Source organism: Sceloporus occidentalis, unplaced genomic scaffold, assembly GCF_023333645.1.
Source record: "Sceloporus occidentalis isolate IW3139 unplaced genomic scaffold, rSceOcc1.0.p SCAF_76, whole genome shotgun sequence".
Taxonomy (NCBI): Eukaryota; Metazoa; Chordata; class Lepidosauria; order Squamata; family Phrynosomatidae; genus Sceloporus; species Sceloporus occidentalis.
The window spans coordinates 697,732-718,692 of NW_028317056.1; the positions used below are offsets into that span (position 1 = coordinate 697,732).

General features: G+C 48.7%; 3 protein-coding genes across 3 annotated transcripts; 2 read left to right on the forward strand and 1 right to left on the reverse strand.

Moving 5' to 3' along the window:
- The first annotated feature begins 1,120 nt into the window (after positions 1-1,120).
- Positions 1,121-3,999, forward strand: LOC149285644 (tripartite motif-containing protein 72). Its single transcript, XM_089495124.1, has 6 exons — positions 1,121-1,516; positions 1,895-1,990; positions 2,451-2,681; positions 2,773-2,795; positions 3,131-3,249; positions 3,431-3,999. The coding sequence occupies exons 1-6, from the start codon at positions 1,121-1,123 to the stop codon at positions 3,997-3,999; spliced, it is 1,434 nt and encodes a 477-aa protein (XP_089351250.1).
- Positions 4,000-5,466: 1,467 nt separating this feature from the next.
- LOC149285645 (beta-2-microglobulin-like) lies at positions 5,467-7,771 on the forward strand. The gene is made up of 2 exons (XM_089495125.1): positions 5,467-5,539; positions 7,491-7,771. Exons 1-2 carry the CDS (start codon positions 5,467-5,469, stop codon positions 7,769-7,771), a joined length of 354 nt encoding a protein of 117 aa, XP_089351251.1.
- Positions 7,772-9,975: 2,204 nt separating this feature from the next.
- Positions 9,976-10,555, reverse strand: LOC149285646 (tumor necrosis factor receptor superfamily member 12A-like). The gene is made up of 3 exons (XM_089494926.1): positions 10,429-10,555; positions 10,161-10,298; positions 9,976-10,028 (listed from the first exon to the last, which is right to left on the reverse strand). The coding sequence occupies exons 1-3, from the start codon at positions 10,553-10,555 to the stop codon at positions 9,976-9,978; spliced, it is 318 nt and encodes a 105-aa protein (XP_089351052.1).
- Between the last annotated feature and the right edge of the window lie 10,406 nt (positions 10,556-20,961).

The window sequence follows — 20,961 nt, forward strand, 5'->3', positions numbered from 1 at the left end:
TTTCTCTACTAAATAAGATTACGCGGGGTTAAATCAGACGTCCTCGCAAGGGTTCTTTGCCCGCTCCCGGCTGTTTATAATGATGAAACGTCAACTCATCAAAACTCGCTGTTTATATGTTAAGCCCCTAAAGTATCGCGATCTGTTGGAATAATTTGCCCCTCTGTAAGTATGGGAAACGCTGGACACCCATCGGCTGATTGTATTGGGATTTGTAGACCCTGGTTGCCCGATCCTGTCCTCTATGTCTGACTCGGTGACATCTATGTCTCCAGATTACTTGTCTTCAGCTGAGTTTTGTACTGATCGTCCAAACGAGGCAGGTAAGTGACCCACCGAATGACCTTGAGTGGCGCTCATCTACGGAGTGGCGGTCAGTATTTAAGACCGCTCCAGGTTTTGCGATTTCTATAGAACTCGTGTCCAGAATCCAGACGAAACGTGTTATATTTTTTAATACAGTTTGCATGATAACGCTGGATCCGTGTTTCCTTCTCTGGTCATCGGCCCTTCTCTCCTGTAACATAACCTTTCCTGGCGTTTCGCGTCCTCCTCTAATGTTCTATTTAAAGTAGGAGGAATGGCTCCTGGTGGCCGTGGTCATATGTAGCAGCCGAGTGTCCTGTGTTCTAATCACAGGAACATGAATACTTTATCCCAGCCACGTATAAACCAGTGTTTAGGGGGTATGAGGGTCTGGTTACCCCCTCTCCTGCTGTGACTTCTAAATACAGAAAGCTCCAGATCGGAAGCCTTTAGCGGACAGCAGAGTTCTAGAGTTTTCCATGTATCAAAATTAGTGTTCATTTCTAAAGAACCCCCATCTAGCGAATCCTGGCCAGGGCTTCTCCCGTAAAGTTGCTTTTCTGTAACAATGAATATAATAATTTAAGTCAGTTTTGGGAGAAAAACCTTTGCTTACTTTTAGAAGTTTGAACCTTGACTTTTTATCTGTGCAAAATTTAGCTTCAGTCATATTTTTACCGGGCCAAATGAAATCTGCTCGTGATATGATGTAAGCGGCGGGTGCTCACAGCTTGAAATGATTTGACGTGGCGTAGCAGCAAAACGTGTCACCAAAGCTTCTGTGATCTCAAAGGTCTTCTCTTTGTCCGTTAGCATGTCCAAACCGCAGCTGATCCAGGGTTTGCAGAAGGACCTCACGTGTCAGCTTTGCCTGGAGCTCTTCCGATCACCGATTACGCCTGAATGCGGTCATACCTTCTGCCAAAGCTGCTTGACTGAGGCCCCCAAGGGCCAAGACGAGAATGGGTACACCTTGTGCCCTACCTGCCAGGCTCCCTCCCGTCCGGAGACCCTTCACATTAACCGTCAGTTGGAGCACCTGGTAGAGAGCTTCAAGAAGGTCCCGCAGGGCCACTGCTTGGAGCATCTGGACCCTCTGAGTGTCTTCTGTGAGCAGGACAAGGAACTGATCTGCGGCGTGTGCGCGTCACTCGGCAAACACAAGGGACACAACATCATCACAGCCGCCGAGGCCTACGGCAAGATGATGGTAACTGAGCGCAATGTGGCAAAGGCCATTCAATGAAGCAAGTGTAACACAGTAAAGAAAAGAGCGCAGGGTGTCAAACCCCACTCTGCTCTCTCACACAATGCATGCTTTATATCGGAGGTCACACTACTGGACCTCTTCCAAGACATATCTGGGGGGACTGGGCCACCCAAGGCCAGTTGTGCGTTATAAGGCCAGCTAGGAAATGAAAGATGGCTGCCCCTGGTGACCTTACATAATGACTACATTTATATACATAAGAAAAGAGCATTGCCAAGAATAGATGCATGTTTAAAGATAACACCATGTAATAAGTGGGGAATATGGCTCAATGTTGCGTCCGGTCTGCCCCATCTCCTTCTCTCTGCTTCCCCCTAGAGGCAGCTTCCTCAACAGCAAGTTCTACTGCAGGAGGCTCGTTTGAGAAAGGAGAAGACAGTGGCCCTGTTGGACAGGCAGGTGGCAGAAGTGCAGGTAAGTGTAGGACTCCCCTATCTCCCTCATCCATCCAGCCTTGAACAGCCTTGACCTCAGACCGTTCCTGACTTTTCCCTGCTCGGCCTCCTGACATCTTTACCCATACTGACGGCTACTTGCAGAGTCTTCTTCTACCCCGTTATCAGGTTTCCAATTAGCCAACAGATGCCTCGTTCTGCGTACAGACAGCCACCCCCTGATCCAGCCGTGGGATATACATGCCTAGCCCTCTGATCTTCTGCCTCACTGTATATATATATATATATCAGCCCCTCAATAATTTCAAAAATCATACAGAAAAACCCCCAAACTATTTTTATGTCATTAAATGGAGTGAAATATTTTATCCTATTTAAAATGAAATCCTATCATTTGCAAATCAACATTGCAAATATAATGGTCGTCTCACGTGACCCCAACTTTTCGCAACGTTATGAACGACCTCCTGTATCCGCAGGACACAGTGTCTCGGTTTAAGAACAGCGTGAGGGAGCAGCTGAACATCATGCGTACCTACCTTAACGTGATGGAGTCCTCACTGGGTCGGGAGGCAGACAAGGCTGAGAAGAAGGCCACCGCAGCCCTGCTGGGGGAGAGGAAGAGCATGGCCCACTATCTGGAACAACTGAAGCAGATGGAGGGCGTCCTCAAAGAAGTGGAAGGCCAGGAACAGACCGAGTTCCTACGGGTGAGGATTTAGAGGCTATATTCTATTTAACGTCAGGATCTAATCTCCATTCTGCAAGGACCTTTACACCGATGTCTGTTTTTGTTTCCAGAAATTCACCGTTGTGGCAGCCAGGTAACCCGACCTCTCATCCGCCTGCGTCCTGTATCTGCCCCTGAGCCCTACTGCGGCCCCTGCTGTTCTACGACATGTTAGACTGTGCTATATAAATGGATAAGTAATAATAAATAATACATATTACCCCACCCCACCCTTACAGCCTCCTCTACTAGACCTGAACAGACACTCATACAAATAGGTCACCCAAAATCCCACTCTCTAATACCCCCAGGCGGAAATACGCGCATGCACGCTTAGATATCCACTCTGCGCCGTTCTCCCTCTACACAGACCTTCCTATCCTCTAAAGTTCTGCTTCTGAATCCGATTTCTGTTTATCTGATGAGCAGGTTGAACAAGATATTGTCCGAGTCTCCCCCTCCCGGCCGCCTGGACATCCAGCTTCCTATTATTTCCGACGAGTTCAAGTTCCAAGTTTGGCGGAAAATGTTCAGAGCGCTGATGCCAGGTGAGAAGGGCCGTTGGCTGAAGTTCTTAGAGTTGTTTAGTTTGGGTTAAAGTTCAAGCCTGAGGGACCGGAACTGCAGAAGTGTTGGTCAATGGAGTCCAATACGGCAAAAAAGAACTTGATCCTAAATTCTACCATATATACCTACTTATGCTTCTTCTTAACTTATTTATTGTCCCAGCTCTAGAAAAACTCACTTTGGATCCAGAAACAGCCCAGCAGAACTTGGTGATCTCTGAAGATGGAAAATCGGTCGAATGCTCCGACCACAAGCAGCCCGTGTCCGACGACCCGGCTCGGTTCGACAAGAGCAACTGCTTGGTGACCAAAGAAAGCTTCACCGAAGGAGAGCATTACTGGGAGGTGGTGGTGGAGGACAAACCAAGGTGGTCATTGGGCGTTATTTCAGAAACTGCCAACCGAAAGGGAAAGCTTCACGCCTCTCCCTCCAACGGCTTCTGGCTTCTGGGCTGCAAAGATGGAAAGGTCTACGAGGCCCACGCAGAACAGAAGGAGCCGCGGATCCTTCGCGTGGACGGCCGGCCTGAGAAGATCGGAATCTACGTCAGTTTCTCCGACGGGGTCGTGTCCTTCTTTGATTCAGACGACGAGGACAACGTGAAACTGCTGTATACCTTCCACGAGCGCTTCTCCGGGAGGCTCTACCCGTTCTTTGATGTCTGTTGGCACGACAAGGGAAAGAACGCTCAACCACTGAAGATTTACGTCCCTCCATCTGGAGAGCCATGAGCTGCCGCGGGGGGGTACGAGCCGGCGAGAAGAGGACAGCTTCTTCAAGGAATGTGGTCGGTTCCATGAAACGGCATCCTATGTCTCCACAAGCTTATAAAGTCGATGCTCCGAGGGCAATTCAAAGCGTTGGCAGATACTCAGGATCATTATATAGTGTGGCATGTTCATTTTAACAGGTACACTTCACAGCGGGGTTTGCTGCTTTAACATCAGATCAGGGGGATCAAGAGCCCCAGAATCCTACTATTATTCACAATAAAAAGCAGCTGAACCAATGTCTCGCTTTGCCGTGTTTTAGTGTATTCTGCTCAGATCGTAGGGCGCAGCGTTTATCCCCAAGGCCCCAATCCTACAGGTGCCCCAATGCTCCAAAAATAAAGGTCGCCAAGAAAAAATGTGCAATGGGGGAATGGAAGAAGAAGATTAGAAAAGATACAAGTATCACTCCAGACAGAGCGGCCATTTTTAGTTTGTAGCAGATTACCTCACAATATCTATAAATATTATTATTATATATTAATTAATAAACCGTGACGAAGCAGCGCAGGCCGCCTCTGCTACATGCGGCCTGATAGGATGGGGTAAGTATGAACCTGTGGCCCCTGGGGGTCAAAGCACAGCTCAGTAGGTGGCGCCATTTTATACAACGCTTCACCTAATTTGCCTTAGAAGGAAGAGTAGGGGACAGTCTGTGGCGGGGGTCCCAAGCTGGCCCCTGACAGGGGTATGTCTGTGAAAGGGTTAACAACAACCCGTCCTTAGGTTAACCGTTTACTCTCCGGGGACAGAGCGGCTTTGCTTACCCCAAACAGATCACCCCAAAAACGTTTGCTGCCATCACCCAGTTATATTTAAGGCCTAAAATAAAAAAATAAGGAATGAATACAGAATCCTCTCCGATCGCCGGGAATCTCCAGACGTTACCGTTCTTTCTCAAAGACATTCGAAATTCCCTCACAGATTTGCACCTTTTTATAGAAAAAAAAGCCTTCCTTTTCCCCATGAGCCGCTCCGTTCGGTGCCTGATATGATAATATCTCCTCTATCACCGTCACGGTACCTCAGGTCCTAAAAGCTTGCGCTCTAATACAATAAAGTATCATCTGCGGCGACGGACGGGCCCCACCGGGACGGTTACTGTTTATACAGCAGCGTTATAGGTAAATCAGGGATATTACATAACCGTCTGTCTGGCAGGGAAAATGAAAGTAGCTGCGCCGGGGCTGAGAATTCCGCCTTCGTCCTCCCCTCCCAATTGCTCCTCATCGGGGCAGAACAAAAACATTCACTACCTGGAAGAAAATACCCTGACGGGGAAAACTCCGCGCTTAACCTGAAAATCCGCTGTCTGCCTGGGGACTAGTGATGCGGAACGGAAGCGAATATCTGATTGGCCGCTATGGCAGGCGTATATAAACGCTGCGCCGCTCGCTTTTTCTCATGCAGATCGATTTCGGAGCAGTCATGTCGAAGCTGCCGCCGCTCGTTGTGGGTACCGTCCTGCTGCTGGGGCTGAGCCTCGCCTGGGCTGAGCTCAGTAAGTGAACCGGAGGGTACCGGCCCTCAGCTTTCTCCTCTACTAAAAGGCTGCTCTCTTTCTCTAAATCTCCATTATCTCATAAGTTTCCCTTCTTTCTCTCCTCTTGACTCCTGAGTTCTCCTCTCCTCAGTGCCCCTTCTCTCTCTCTCTCTCTCTTTCCTGAGTGTGCCCTCTCTCTCACTTTTTCTGAGTGGCCCTTCACTGTCCCTTTTCCTCCCTTGATAGCCCTGCTCTCCTAGGTGGTCCCTCTGTTCCCCTCTTTACTTCGCAGTCACCCCTTCCCCCACTTTCTCTCCTTTCACTTTCGTTTTCTCCCCTCTGTCCTCTCCTGCCTCTTATTTATATATAAATATTGTTACAGTGATATATACATACGGATTGTTACAGTGATATATATATATATATATATATATATATATATATATATACGGATCCGCACAGTAAAGAGTTAAGTGGAATTTCCCTGCGCGATCGGCCCCTCCTTGTTTCAGATTTGTGGAATATTGTTACAGGGATATATATATATTATATATACGGTATATATATATATATATATATATACCGTATTTCCCCATGTAGAAGATGCACCTTTATTCGTAAAATCTGGGGTCTAAAAACTAGGTGCGTCTTATACAGTGGTTGTAGATTGCAGTTACTACCGTATTTGCTCAATTATAAGACGAGGTTTTTTCCAGAGCAAATACTCTGAAAAATACCCCTCATCTTATAATCGGGGTCGTCTTATAATCAGACCTCAACTAGGTCTGACTGAGACCTGGATCCTCCTGCCCCCACCCCCACTTACCGGCTCTACACGCTGCCTGGACTAAGCACCGGGGAATCAGAATCTCCGGTAAGTTTGGGGGAGGGAGTGTTAAATGGCGGGGGGGAGGGAGTGTTAAATGGCGGGGGGGGGGGGGGGCATAAGGCATTTCTGGAGGCAGAGTGCTCTATGAAATGCCTTTTAACAAGGGCCGGCCCAAGGCAAAATGCCGCCTGGGGCGAATTTTAAAATGCCCCCCCCCTTATCTACCCTTCCTCCCCCCCGCCCCCCCCCCCTGTACTTACCTTTCAGCAGTCCTGCGGTGAGTCTCCCTGTCGGAAATCTTCCGGCACTCAGCATTACAAGCCGGCACCGAGACCGAACAGGGAGACTCGCCGCAGAGGAGAGAGAGAGGGGCGCCGAGCGGTACCGACAGCTTGGTAAACGAAAACCACTCGGCCCCTCTCTCTCTCTTCCGCTTTAAAAAAAAAAAAAAAAAAGGGCTTGGGGCGGCAAAGTGCCCCCCTTCAAAAGTGCCACCTGGAGCGGCTGCCCCACTCGGCTCCATTGTCGGGCCGGCCCTGCTTTTAACCCCCTTAATGCCACTCTGCCTCCAGAAATGCCTTTTAACCCTCTATACGCCACTCTGCCTCCTGAAATGCCCAATACCTCCCTATATGCCACTCTGCCCCATAATATGCCTTTTAACCCCCTAAATGCCAGAGTGGCATATAGGGGTATAAGGCAATTCTGGAGGCAGAGTGGCACATAGGGGGTCAAAAGGCATATCATGGGGCACAGTGGCATTTAGAGGGTTAAAATGCATATCATGGGGCACAGTGGCATATAGGGGGTATAAGGCATTTCTGGGGCAGAGTGGCATATAGGGGGGCAGATGTGCATAACTTGGGGGGGGGCAGGTTGAAGAAAAAAAAAAAAGGGAAATAAAAACAAAATATTTTTCTCAATCATAGCTTTTATTAAAATAAAAATAGTTCACATGAATTAACATTTACTGGTAAAACCTTTTTCCTATAGGGTCGTCTTATATTCAGGCTTTTTCTTTTTTTCATAAATTAATATTCAGATTTGGGGGGGGGGTCGTCTTATAATCGGGGTCCTCTCTCCTCTTGTCATCCCTCTCCTCTCTCCTCACACCTCTCCTTTCTCTCTCTCCCGCTTTAGAGAGCCCAAAGGTGAACCTTTACACCGAGAGACCCTTGTCTGCTGACTCCAAGAACACCATCATCTGCTACGTCGAGAGCTTCCACCCTCCGCTTATCGAGGTGAAGCTCCTGAGGAACGGGGAGGAAATTCCGGGCTGCAGACAAAGCGACCTGACCTTCCAGAGGGACTGGACCTATCAGATGATCTCAAGCGCCGACGTCACCCCGCGGGAGGGCGACACTTTCCAGTGCAAGGTCCTGCACAACGGCGTCACCAAGACCTACGAGCAGAGTGAGTGAACCCTGGGGGTGATCAGTGAGTGGGGGCCGGGGGCGCTGTATAATTTAGGCGTCACTCGGGGACACTCTCCCTTCTGTGTGAGTCGTGGAGAGAGTGGAGATACCGTTACTGAGTGAGCAGGCACTCGCCTCGCCCGCTCGGTAACGGTAGACTCTTCCGGAGTTCTAACCAATCCGTCTTTTCCTTTTTCCGCAGCTGTTTAGATGATAAATCCTGAAGCGCCTCTCTTGCCTCTCGCCTGCAATGAGAACGACCCCAATTCCCGTGGATTCCTCCCGGCCGGCTGCTCACGAAGCAGGCATCTGACCTTTAATGTAAATAAGGATCCCCCCCCCCCCCCGACGAGCGGATTAGAACCGTCTGCCCACGACACACAAAAGCCAATGCACTTTTTTCCTGCTGCTATGGCAATAAAGCCTTCAGCATATGGGTGCCCTCTCCTGTCACATGACACTAGGGGGTCGAATTCATCTTACTAGCCAGAAAGTATAGATGCAGCAGCGCGTTCTGTAATATAAATAACCGTATTAGTTATTTAACCCTTCGGCACCCATTGTCTTCCACCTAATAGTCTCGCTATGCTGGGACTTGCAGTCCATCCAGCTGGGGAGCCCTCGCTTCTCATCTGTACAAAACACTAAAGATTAGAAGCCAATAAAACGTCATTGAAACCCACAACCTGGCGGCAGATCGGCCCCTGCCGCCCCCTGTCTAGTCTGTTAAGACTCAAACCTTAATCAGTTGTTGGTCTCGTCTTAGATTCAGGAGCCGTATGTCTACCCCATGCATGTTTAATCCCCTCACTGTATTACCCTCTACCACTTCTGCTGGGAGGCTGTTCCATTTATCTACCCCCCTTTCATTAAAGTAAATGTCCACTTGTAGAGAAAAGCAAATCTAAGGTATCATGTGAAAACTACCCAAGCATATGAAATGATGTCCTGCGGATGGGCAAAGGGCCATGGGGGGGGGGGTTCCTGCAAAATGCCCCATGGAAGGGCCACACCGTATGAATGTAAAGGGACCTCTCAGCTTCTACATTATTATATACATCATATAATAATAATAATATACGTTGAAGTGAATAGGAAGCTGCCCCCTCGTGGGCACTTCTGCACATAGCTCTGGATTCCTCATACTAGTTTAGTGTCCATTCCCTGTCCCTACTACCCCCGGGTGTTGTATCTCAGTATATAATAAAGGCCGCGCACGTTTCTGCCGCTTGCTTCCTGCTTTATCACTAAACTCGCTGAATAAAGATTTTGCAAATAGTTTTTTTGCTGTTGAAAATCTTGGTTTTGAAATTTTGCATTAACATTGAAAAGAGTTTCTTTTTTAATATTTTTTTTAGATATTCCTGTAATTTAAATAAAAATAATTTGGGGAAAATAAGAGAATCATGTCTGTAACCTGCTGGCAGATCGGCCCCATCCGGCCCCCCGTCTCGTCGCCCGTTCCACCTGCTGTAACGACGACTCAAACCTCAATCAGTCTTTTACCTATCCCATGAATGTTTAAATCCCCTCACTGTATTACCCTCTACCGCTTCTCCTGGGAGGCCGTTCCACTGATCCACCACCCTCTCAGTAAAGTAAATAAAAAGTAACTTTCTGTAAATCAGCCTCCTATATCCCAAGAATGCAAATAAAACACGCGTTGAAAACAGATCTTATCATTTATTTCTTACCAATCCAACGAGGCACTTGTGGAATAAGACAGACACGGCCCTGCGCTGCGAAGCTTACACTCTAACGTGGTGTGAGGTGGAATGTGCCATAATTGTCATTTTTTGGGAGGACGCCCAGCTTCAGAGCCTGCTGAGAGAACAGAATGCGTGCGTGGGGTGTAGTGTGAGTCCGGAACGCTGGCCAGCAGGGAGAAGCCGTGTCCGGAAATGGTGGGAAATCAAATGTTTTTGGGCCAGACGGATGAGTCCGCGCTGCTCGGCAACGCTCCACGAAGGGTTAAAAAACAAAAAAGCATCCGTCCCTGCGTCCAGCGCAGGTATATACATCTATATATATCTATACATCCTCCGTACATATATATACATGTATAAAGTGCACGGGTAGCGGCGTCCCCCGCCGTCTCGGGTAGGAAGATCCCACGGAGGCCGTCTGCGAGGAGGGGGTGAAACGGGGTCGTCGCTGGGACTGCAGAGCGTTGCGCCCCCTGCTGCTCGCTCACTAACACTCCGCCACCTTCAGTGTATGAGCAGCGCCTCCGCTGAGTGCGCGCCCGTCTCTTCGATGGGGGCTGTTGAGAAAGCAGAGAACACACAGATATTAGAGGAAGGAGCGCGGGTCCACAGACCGTGGGAATTCTGATACACACTCAAAGGGTTAAGTTCTTAGAGCCTGCACCTCTAGGACTAGTGTCCGTACTCACTGGTGAACTTGCTTTTCCTGCGGCAGTGGGTCAGATACACGGTGACACTCAGGATAACAACGATGAGAGCGAACCCAAGAGCTGACAATCCGATAACCAGCAGCAGGGGGAAGAATGGCTGCTTTTCTGGGCTCTCACCTGCAACCAACCACAAATTAGTCACCGACCGTCACACACTCTCGTAATATCAGTGACTGTCTCTCTGTTACGCTCTCGTAATATCAGTGACTGTCTCTCTGTCTGTTACGCTCTCGTGGCTGTCTCTTACATGTCTGGCAGAAGTCGCTCTTGCTGGATTGCTCACAGATCACGCACTCCATGCACCTCCCGAGGTCCGAGCTCCACGAGCGTCCAGAGGGGCAAGAGACACCTGGGGAGGAAATACTCAGCATCATTATACGGAGCGCACTGTCTGCGCGGATATACTCAGCGTCACTATACGGAGCGCACTGTCGGCGCAGATATACTCAGCGTCACTATACGGAGCGCACTGTCTGCGCGGATATACTCAGCGTCACTATACGGAGCGCACTGTCGGCGCGGATATACTCAGCGTCACTATACGGAGCGCACTGTCTACGCGGATATACTCAGCGTCACTATACGGAGCGCACTGTCTGCGCGGATATACTCAGCGTCACTATACGAAGCACACTGTCGGTGCAGATATACTCAGCTTCACTATACGGAGCGCACTGTCTGCGCGGATATACTCAGCGTCACTATACGGAGCGCACTGTCGGCGCGGATATACTCAGCGTCACTATGCGGAGCGCACTGTCGGCGCGGATATACTCAGCGTCACTATACGGAGCGCACTGTCGGCGCGGATATACTCAGCGTCACTATACGGAGCGCAGTGTCGGTGCAGATATACTCAGCGTCACTATACGGAGCGCACTGTCTGCGCGGATATACTCAGCGTCACTATACGGAGCGCACTGTCGGCGCGGATATACTCAGCGTCACTATACGGAGCGCACTGTCGGCACGGATATACTCAGCGTCACTATACGGAGCGCACTGTCGGCGCGGATATACTCAGCGTCACAGACCCCTGGCAGTGTGGGACAGCTGCGATTATATAATACATTTATATCCTGCTAGTGATGTCATGGCTGACTCGTGGGGATGATGTCACGCGTGTTCTCAGGTCCTGTCCGTGTTTATATATGGCAGGGAATGCTCTGCAGGCTCAGCAAATACCCTGCGTGATCAGCCCCCTGTGACTCAGAGCCCCCCCCTGACCTCCCCCCAGCCCGGCCCGCCGATGCCCCTCAAGTTTTTCTCTAAAATTCCCGACGCATCTTTACGCTCGGCTGATAAACGTCCATTTGTCTGCTAAGGAATTAAATAAAGATGGGCGGGCTGCCGCGATGATGTCACTTCCTGTGTCTTTTGGTCGGACTCTAAAAATGGCTCGTGGGCAAATGTAACCACAGATGGGGCGGCCATAAGGGGGAATCCCAAGGAGGGCTTCCCTGACCTCTGCGCGACCCCGCGGTTACCCCGGGCGATTTCTAGAGTGACATCCAGGGGTATTTTTATTTCTCCTCTCCACCCTGCGGTCTCTCCCTATACCCTGCGCCCCTGCAGTCTCTCTCGCTCTCTCTATACCCTGCTGTCTCTCTCTTGCTGTATATGCTGCAGTCTCTCTCTCTGGGCGGTCTCGAGCTCCCACTCACATACCAACCTGAGTATTCACTGGTTATGACTCATGGGGTAGTGAGAGGGCAGGAAAGAAAGAGAAGAAGGAGAAAAGGAGTTGGGGGGGGAGCGCTGCCGCTCCTCTCGCTCCCTTCTCAGGCTTTTTTCTGTCTCTTTTCTGCCCCCTCCCTGGGTGAGTCACACATCGGTCTCATACTCAGCTGGTGAGGTCAGGAGCTAAACTGGGAGAACTGAAGGGGGAGAGACAGTGAGAGGAGAGAGAGAGAGAGAGGGAAGGAGAGAGAGAGAGGGAGGGAGAGAGGGAGGGAGAGAGGGAGGGAGAGAGGGAGGGACACGTGAGAGAGAGAGACGTGAGAGAGAGAGACGTGAGAGAGAGAGACGTGAGAGAGAGAGACGTGAGAGAGAGAGACGTGAGAGAGAGAGACGTGAGAGAGTGTCGGTGACAGGACCGACTTCACTAATTCCTAGAACATGTTGCATAAAATCTGGAATGGTTTAGTCAGATTCCCGGTTTCTGGCTCCCCCTCGGGCCGCTGCGTGGGCCGCCCCGTGTTTAGGCGTGTATTTATACCTGCAGCACTGTCACACGCGTGCGCGTAATATGTGCGGGTCATGATATATCCGGTTATTATTCCGCCTCTAGGCATTTTACAGACGTATAGAAACTGACTGTCCTCTGAAACCTGCAATTTCTACCTAGTGACCACAGCTCAACCCACTGCCGCTCCCTACCACCTCTGCTGGAAGGCCATTCTATGCATCCATAGCTGGCACTAAAGGAGGAGATACAGATGGGTTTGCGGGGTCCCCTGAGACCCGTTGAACTCCGTGTTGTCTCCTGCCATGACATAGGCTGAGGGCCTGGAGTTCTGACCTCATAATGTGGCACATGCGCCGCTCCGGAGCTTCGCCCAAAACTCTGTAGAAGAAATAACTCCCCCCTGCAGCGCTTTTCCCTACAGTGTCTCCTCCTCAGTACATCCCTGTCACAAATATATATCCATATACCGTATATATATATACATCCCTACACAAATAAATATATATCAATATACCGTATATATATATATACATGCCTATACAAATATATATCCATATACCGTATATATATATATACATCCCTACACAAATATATATCCATATACCGTATATATATATACATCCCTACACAAATAAATATATATCAATATACCGTATATATATATACATCCCTACACAAATAAATATATATCAATATACTGTATATATCTATATATACATCCCTATACAAATATATATCCATATACCGTATATATATATATATACACATCCCTACACAAATATATATATCCATATACCGTATATATATATATATACACATCCCTACACAAATATATATATCCATATACCGTTTATATATATATATATACACATCCCTACACAAATATATATATCCATATACCGTATATATACATCCGTACTCCGCAGCGCTGTACAATGTGTGTTATTATTATTATTTATATATCGCTGTCATACTCCGCAGCGCTGTACAATGTGTGTTATTATTTATATATCGCCGTCATACTCCGCAGCGCTGTACAATGTGTTATTATTATTTATATATCGCCGTCATACTCCGCAGCGCTGTACAATGTGTTATTATTATTATTTATATATCGCCGTCATACTCCGCAGCGCTGTGCAATGTGTGTTATTATTATTTATATATCGCCGTCATACTCCGCAGCGCTGTACAATGTGTGTTATTATTTATATATCGCCGTCATACTCCGCAGCGCTGTACAATGTGTTATTATTTATATATCGCCGTCATACTCTGCAGCGCTGTACAATGTGTGTTATTATTATTTATATATCGCCATCATACTCCGCAGCGCTGTACAATGTGTGTTATTATTATTATTTATATATCGCCGTCATACTCCGCAGCGCTGTACAGTGTGCATTAATGTATGTGTTTATTGTCCGTGTCTGTCCCGTTCTGTTCCCGTGTTACCGGTTGGGTTTGTCCTATTGTATGCCGGTGCCTGTTGTATCCCTGAATGCCAAGGGCTGGGGCAGCAGTGCATGGTTTTGCCCCGGGGTTATGGGTAATCGTATGTTATCACACCCCAGCAGTGAAAGGGTTTCCAGGGTGCAGGAGGGGCAGGTGAGCCAAATGGAAAGGTATTAGTGTGGGGGGGGCTCTGTCTGAAGGGTACATTTCAACATTCTTTCATAAAGATGTCATATCTTGGCAGCCAATCAGAACAGAACTAGGGGCGTGGCTTCCTAAGCAGCATGAAGCTGTTCATTCATGAAAATGCAGAAGAGAAGGGGGGTAAAATGTATCAGAGGGAGAGAGGGGGGTCTGACAAGATCTATGGGGGAGAGAAGGGGCGGGGTAAGATACAGTGTATCGGGGGAGGACATGCACTTAAGGGGGGGGGGGGGGTAACCCGGTCCAGATCTCTGCCGAGTAGCTCTTGCTTTCTCACACAGTTTATATCGCTATTAACCCCTTTTTTGCCCTGAGCATTACGCTGTCAGTCACCCGACTCACCATTAACCCCATAATGCACCAAACCACTCAAACAATTAAACCGGACCCCCCCCTTCAGCCCACCCGTAGCAGGGTCCCCAGTCCCTCCACTCACCTGGATCAGGTTCCCCTCTGCAAATCTCCACGAGGACCAGCAGCACCAAAGTGACCAGTGTTTGCCTCATTGTGTCGTCTCAGCCTGGCCCGTGGCAGACGGTGGCCTCTGCACAGCGATCTTCTGACTTCACTTAGTTTAGAAGCCACCTGCCCTCGGTTTGTTGTCCCTCTGCTGTCGGTGGCCCTCGGTTTGTTGTCCCTCTGCTGTCGGTGGCCCTCGGTTTGTTGGCCCTCTGCTGTCGGTGGCCCTCGGTTTGTTGGCCCTCTGCTCTCGGTGGCCCTCTCTGGGTGTCACTTGCCACGTGTGGAGCGAGCCGGCCGTCCCTGTCTCATTCCCTCTCTTCTCCAAGGAATGACTGAGTCACCCTCCCGGGTCCTGCCAGTGCTCGGGCTGTCTGAAGGAATGACTGAGTCACACGCCCCCCCGTCTGGATCCTGCCTATTCCATGCGGCTCCTTCACTCCTCCTTCCACTATCACTCGCTCCACTCTCTCTATCCCTCCACTCTCTCTATCCCTCCTCTCTCTCTATCCCTCCTCTCTCTCTATTCCTCCTCTCTCTCTATATTACTCCACTCTCTCTATTCCTGTTCTCTTTCTATCCCTCTCGTCCTCACTGTCCCTTTCCTTATTCTTTTCACTTACTCTCTTCCCTTCTCTTTATTTTTCTTTCTCTCTGTCCTCCTCTCTCTCTCTCTCCCTCTCTGTCTCTCTCCTGAGTGACTCAGCCTGGCAGTGGCTACCGGTTCTCTTTCCTTTTTTCCGCCCCCAGGCCCGTGACGAACCGAAGAGGAAGGGAGACGGAGAATGGACGGAGTAGAGAGGAGGCGGAGGGAAGGGTTGGGGGGGGTGAATAGAAGAATGAAAGGAAGGGGTTACAAAGTGCAATGGGGGCACAGAGAAGAATTATAAGGGGGGGGGGCAGAAAGTGATAGAGGGGGTAGAAGGCAGGGATCTCATAAAGGGGGGTAGAAGGCGGGGATATAATGGGGGCCACACGTATGTATTTGCATATTGGGTTCTGAGCTGGCACCTGAGGTGAGTCTGGTGGCTCCCCGGTTGCCATGGTTACAGAAGGACTTAGTATCCAATAATAACTATTGTTACTTTACTTTATTATCAGTAAGCCTGCCGGCCCTGAACTTTCGTCTGCGTATCACGCGGTGTGTTTTAAGCCTGTGATGTACTTGGTTGCGCAAGAACGGAATCCCCGGCCGGGTCTGTCAGGGAATGCAGGAAGCGGAAATTAACCGGCTGGGATCATAAATACCCCCGATCTGCCCAGAGAGGCGTTTGGTAGCCACGAGGGACCCTGTCTGGGTCCAAACCCACCTCCAGTATGATTAATGGGCAGCAGCACTTCCACCTGATGGCCACCAGGGGGGCGCGCGCACCGCATTTCTTTGTGATCAGGGATCAGCATGGACTCTTCCCACTTCCTGGGTGCCATTGGTCCCTGGGGTCCCCTGGAACTCAATGAGGACCCCCATAGAATGATATGGGGGGATTACAGTTTTATTAAGAGAAAATATTTAGGGGTCACCTAAGAAGGACATTAGGTGCCCCGGGGGGGGGGTTGGGGAATCTATTGGGGGTAACTGGAAACCAGCAGCATCTTTCTATACAGGTTCTGCAGGGCCTGAGATGGTATTTGGGGGTCTTTATTCTCTTCTTTTAGCACAAGAAGTCCCGCCGAGCCGGATTGGGTTTTTGGTGGTGGTGGTGGTGGTGGTGGGGGGGTGATGTGGTCTCTGCCTTTCGGCAGCCTCTCCTTAAAGACTTCAGAGGTTTCGTTCCTCGGAGGAGAAGATTCAGCCCTGCTCTGGAGGGACGGCTTATCCTCATGGAGGGAGTGCGGTCTCACACAGGAGTATGAGTGTGCGTTATCGCATGGCAGTACAGCGTGTGGTGTAAATGTCTGTACACACCGATCAGCCAAATACCCAAACCCGGGAACTTCTGGGCTTCGGCTAGCCGGTCCCGCTGATGTTGTTGGGCGGTCCCGCTAATGTCGGTGGGCGGTCCCGCTAATGTCGGTGGGCGGTCCTGACGTCAGCGGGAAACACCCCTAATTTCCTTCCTTGGACCCCTTTTGATAGATACCGACGGCTGCAGACCGGGACTCCCCACAGGAGCTGCAGTTTCGGAGATGTTCTGACCCCGTCGTCTCGGCAACACAGTTTGGTCCCCGTCAGAGTCCCTCAGATCCTTACGCTGCCCATTTTTCCTGCTTCTAACATCAACTTCGATGATGAAATGTTCACTCGCTGAGTAATTTATCCCCCCAGTGACGGGAGCCACGATAACGACATTATCCACCTTATTCCCTTCATCTGTCAGTGTGCAGAATGTTACGGCTGATCCGTATATATATATAATGTTATGGCTGATCGGGGTATATATATATATAATGTCAGGGCCGGCCCTACAATGGAGCCGAGTGGGGCAATTGCCCCAGACGGCACTTTTGAAGGGGTGGCACTTTGCTGCCCCAAGCGTTTTTTTGTTTTGTTTTGTTTTTGAAGCGGAGGAGAGAGAGGGGCGCCGAGTGGTTTTCGCTTACCCGCTCAGCGCCCCTCTCTCTCCTCTCGGTCTCGGTGCTGGCTTGTAATTCTGAGTGCCGGAAGTGATGTCAATTTCCGGCGCTCAGCATTACAAGCCGGCACCGTGTCAGAGCAGGGAGACTCGCAGCAGGACTTAAAGGTAAGTACAAAGGGGGGATAGGGTAGATAATAGGGAGGGAGGGTAGATAATGGCGTCGGCGTCATTTTAAACTTCACCCCAGGCGGCATTAAGTCTTGGGCCGGCCCTGTATAATGTTATGGCTGATCGGGGTATATATATATATGTTATGGCTGATCGGGGTATATATATATATGTTATGGCTGATCGGGGTATATATATATATGTTATGGCTGATCGGGGTATATATATATGTTATGGCTGATCGGGGTATGGTGTTCATATGTTTGAGATGCCGTTAGCGTGTGTGTGCGCGTGTTACTGTAGGGTGTTTTCAGTGGGTGCCCTTAGACTCCCTGTTATTACCATTTGTGTCTACAGATGGCGCCAAAGATTGTGCTCCCCCTACTACAGGGCATCCGAGCTCTACTTCGGGTATCAGCCAATCAGATACCTGCCCTAAATAAGGCTTCATTAAAACATCCACCAAAGCGCTGTATACAGTGATATAACCCCCAGCGCTGTATACAGTAATATAACCCCCCGCGCTGTATACAGTAATATAGCCCCCCAGCGCTGTATACAGTAATATAACCCCCCAGCGCTGTATACAGTAATATAATCCCCAGCGCTGTATACAGTAATATAACCCCCAGCGCTGTATACAGTAATATAAGCCCCAGCGCTGTATACAGTAATATAACCCCCCAGCACTGTATACAGTAATAACCCCCAGCGCTGTATACAGTAATATAACCCCCCAGCGCTGTATACAGTAATATAACCCCCGGCGCTGTATACAGTAATATAACCCCCCAGCGCTGTATACAGTAATATAACCCCCCAGCGCTGTATACAGTAATATAACCCCCCAGCACTGTATACAGTAATATAACCCCCAGCGCTGTATACAGTAATATAACCCCCAGCGCTGTATACAGTAATATAATCCCCAGCGCTGTATACAGTAATATAACCCCCCAGCGCTGTATACAGTAATATAACCCCCAGCGCTGTATACAGTAATATAACCCCCCAGCACTGTATACAGTAATAACCCCCAGCGCTGTATACAGTAATATAACCCCCCAGCGCTGTATACAGTAATATAACCCCCCAGTGCTGTATACAGTAATATAACCCCCAGCGCTGTATACAGTAATATAACCCCCCAGCGCTGTATACAGTAATATAACCCCCCAGCGCTGTATACAGTAAAATTGATGGGAGACAAAACCCTGGTTTTATCTCATTTTGTTCCAATAAACTCCCTTTATCTGCAGACCTGGAGCCGCCGTCGCTGTCAGTCGTGATATTTTGGATGACTTTCCCGGCTCAAACACCACACTGAGCTGATACTTTACGGCGATGCTAATGAAGTCCGTTCCTCCATAGACTTTTATTAGTCAGAGAGTCCGTCTGGGTGATTAAGACTGATCCATACTATTGCTCCCCCCAGGCAGTATGATGAGGAGTCGGGGTGTTTAGTAGATCGGGGATCAGATAACAGAGCGAGAATCATAGAAACAGCTGATATGCAGCTGCCTGAAAACTTTATATTATGGGGCAAAAACTACAACTGGGGTAAAAAAGGAAACAGAAACATTCTTCAACGTCTATTTAATCTGAATAAAAAATGGTGGTAGATCCGGTTAACGGATAGGAAAATGACTCTAATTGTGTGTGGTGCCACGAATGTAAACAGACTACACGCATCTTGAAATGGTGAGGTAGAAGTTTTCACTGGGATTGAATTAGACTACACGGTGGTGTCGTCATGGCTACGGGGTACAATGAGATAATGACACCCGCTATACAACCCAAACACCACACACACCGCAGAGAGAGACCCTAAAAGATACAGAGACATCCGCTTCTCCGCAGGGAACCTCGCCAAGCAGGTGTAAGGCCCGGGGCACAAATCCGTGGCACAGGTAAAAGCCTCGTCAGATACCAGGGGCAGGCGCCACCAAAGCAGGGTGTATGGGAAGGCCAGGTCCCCCGCCAGCCGCAGAAGAATGCAGCCCAGATAGAGAGACAGAGAAAAAACTAATCGTGTAATAGTACATACAGACAGTCACGCTGTATATCTATTGTATGCACTCACAATGTGTATACGTATACTCAGGCCTCATGCGCATCCAATCCTCCAGGTGGATGTGAAAGAGAGGATATCAGAACACCTCGGAAACATAAGAAATAAGAATGTCAAACACAGCGTTCCCAGACACTGTAACACGTGCCCAAAATTCTCTATAGAATCCTTCTTACAAATTATAGGTATAGATTGGGTTCCTCCTAACTGGAGAGGCGGTAGTACAGTAGACAACTTATCCAAACGTGAAATGGATTTTTAAATTAAAAACGTTTAAAAAAGGTGGTCTAAACATGGAGCTGGACATTCTGACATACATGTAAAAATAAAATTAAAAACATGAATACCATAATACAGTCCATGTGGGCAACATGTGTCCACAACTTTCACCCTATATACATCCACTTCTAGATATATATATATCAAAGAGAGACGCCACACACGTACATGTAGTGGTATTTTAAATACTTTTTTATTAGTATTCAGTATATTTTATTTAATAACAGCAATTTTTTATAAAATAAAAATAAAACGCTAAAAATATATTAAAAAATACATAAAAAAATCCATTGGATATATAAATTGTAAACACGGACATTTAGAAGGATATGCTTAGAAATGTAGCAGACATCTTTATCCAAAAGATAGAACCGCACTGTGAAGCATTTTACATGGACTTTGGAGGAAAGCAGAGGAGAAGCACCTGAGTCATATGGGCATTATACCCCTACACGAAGTGTAAGTGTGCATCCACGTTTGCGTGCTCCAGCAATTGTTTGATGCCACACCATTGTGGTCTCTATCTGTTTCTGCTTCCTTTCATATACCTGTCACACATCCACCTGGAGGATTGGATGCGCATGAGGCCTGAGTATACGTATACACATTGTGAGTGCATACAATAGATATACAGCGTGACTGTCTGTATATACTATTACACTATTAGTTTTTTCTCTGTTTTATTTTTATTTTCCAACCGGTTTACACGAGCGCCCCCTAGTGGTCTCTTTTGCATATTTCAAACACCCGGAGAGTGTTTTTTACGGGCTGCAGCTGGGTATCCGGTCAGCAAAACAAAGGGAAGTATATTCATTTTTTCCTTCTCTATATACCCTATTTCACACTGGTCTTCATCACTCTTTTCTGGCACAGATAGAGAGACAGCAAGGTCTTCTGTTGGTGGAAATCCAGAATCACGTCCTTGTGGACTATCTCTGAGGGCCAAGTGACGGTCAGAACCCCATCCACCGGAGTGGCTTTCTTCTTCACCGCCCTCTTGGTGAGGTTGTGTCTGAGTTGGGAGGTAAAGAGCTCCATGAGAAGCAGGGACACCACGAAAAACACGTAGCAGGAGTTCCACGTAGACACGACCGGCACGTTGAAGTGCCAGCTGAAGCAAGCTTTCCGGCAAAACTCCGAGGAGTTGGCGCCACGGCACTTAAAGACTAGATCCAATCGACCCCAAGGGATCTCCGACACATAGAGGGCCAGTAATCGGACCACCGCAAAGCCAAAACACATGGTGCGGCCGCTGTAGTCTGTGGTGGCCTCTATCGCTGTGCGGAGGATTGGGATAAGGCCTGTGACCATAGCCATGGCTGTGAAGAGAAGATCATTGAAATGTGAGCAGCGCCCTCCCGGTAAATAACTCTCCAACTGCTCAACCTCAACGGGAACGGATTTTAGAAGCCCACTGGACCCACACAGCCAATCTATGTT

Excerpts from the sequence above, each read along its gene's own strand:
- LOC149285644 (XM_089495124.1), top strand. The coding sequence starts at position 1,121 with ATGTCCAAACCGCAGCTGATCCAGGGTTTGCAGAAGGACCTCACGTGT. Across the intron at positions 2,682-2,772 it reads AACAGACCGAGTTCCTACGG|AAATTCACCGTTGTGGCAGC; the intron begins GTGAGGATTTAG and ends TTTTGTTTCCAG. Across the intron at positions 2,796-3,130 it reads TTCACCGTTGTGGCAGCCAG|GTTGAACAAGATATTGTCCG; the intron begins GTAACCCGACCT and ends TCTGATGAGCAG.
- LOC149285645 (XM_089495125.1), top strand. The coding sequence starts at position 5,467 with ATGTCGAAGCTGCCGCCGCTCGTTGTGGGTACCGTCCTGCTGCTGGGG. Across the intron at positions 5,540-7,490 it reads CCTCGCCTGGGCTGAGCTCA|AGAGCCCAAAGGTGAACCTT; the intron begins GTAAGTGAACCG and ends CTCCCGCTTTAG.
- LOC149285646 (XM_089494926.1), bottom strand. The coding sequence starts at position 10,555 with ATGATGCTGAGTATTTCCTCCCCAGGTGTCTCTTGCCCCTCTGGACGC. Across the intron at positions 10,299-10,428 it reads GAGCGACTTCTGCCAGACAT|GTGAGAGCCCAGAAAAGCAG; the intron begins GTAAGAGACAGC and ends GGTTGGTTGCAG. Across the intron at positions 10,029-10,160 it reads CAGGAAAAGCAAGTTCACCA|CCCCCATCGAAGAGACGGGC; the intron begins GTGAGTACGGAC and ends CTTTCTCAACAG.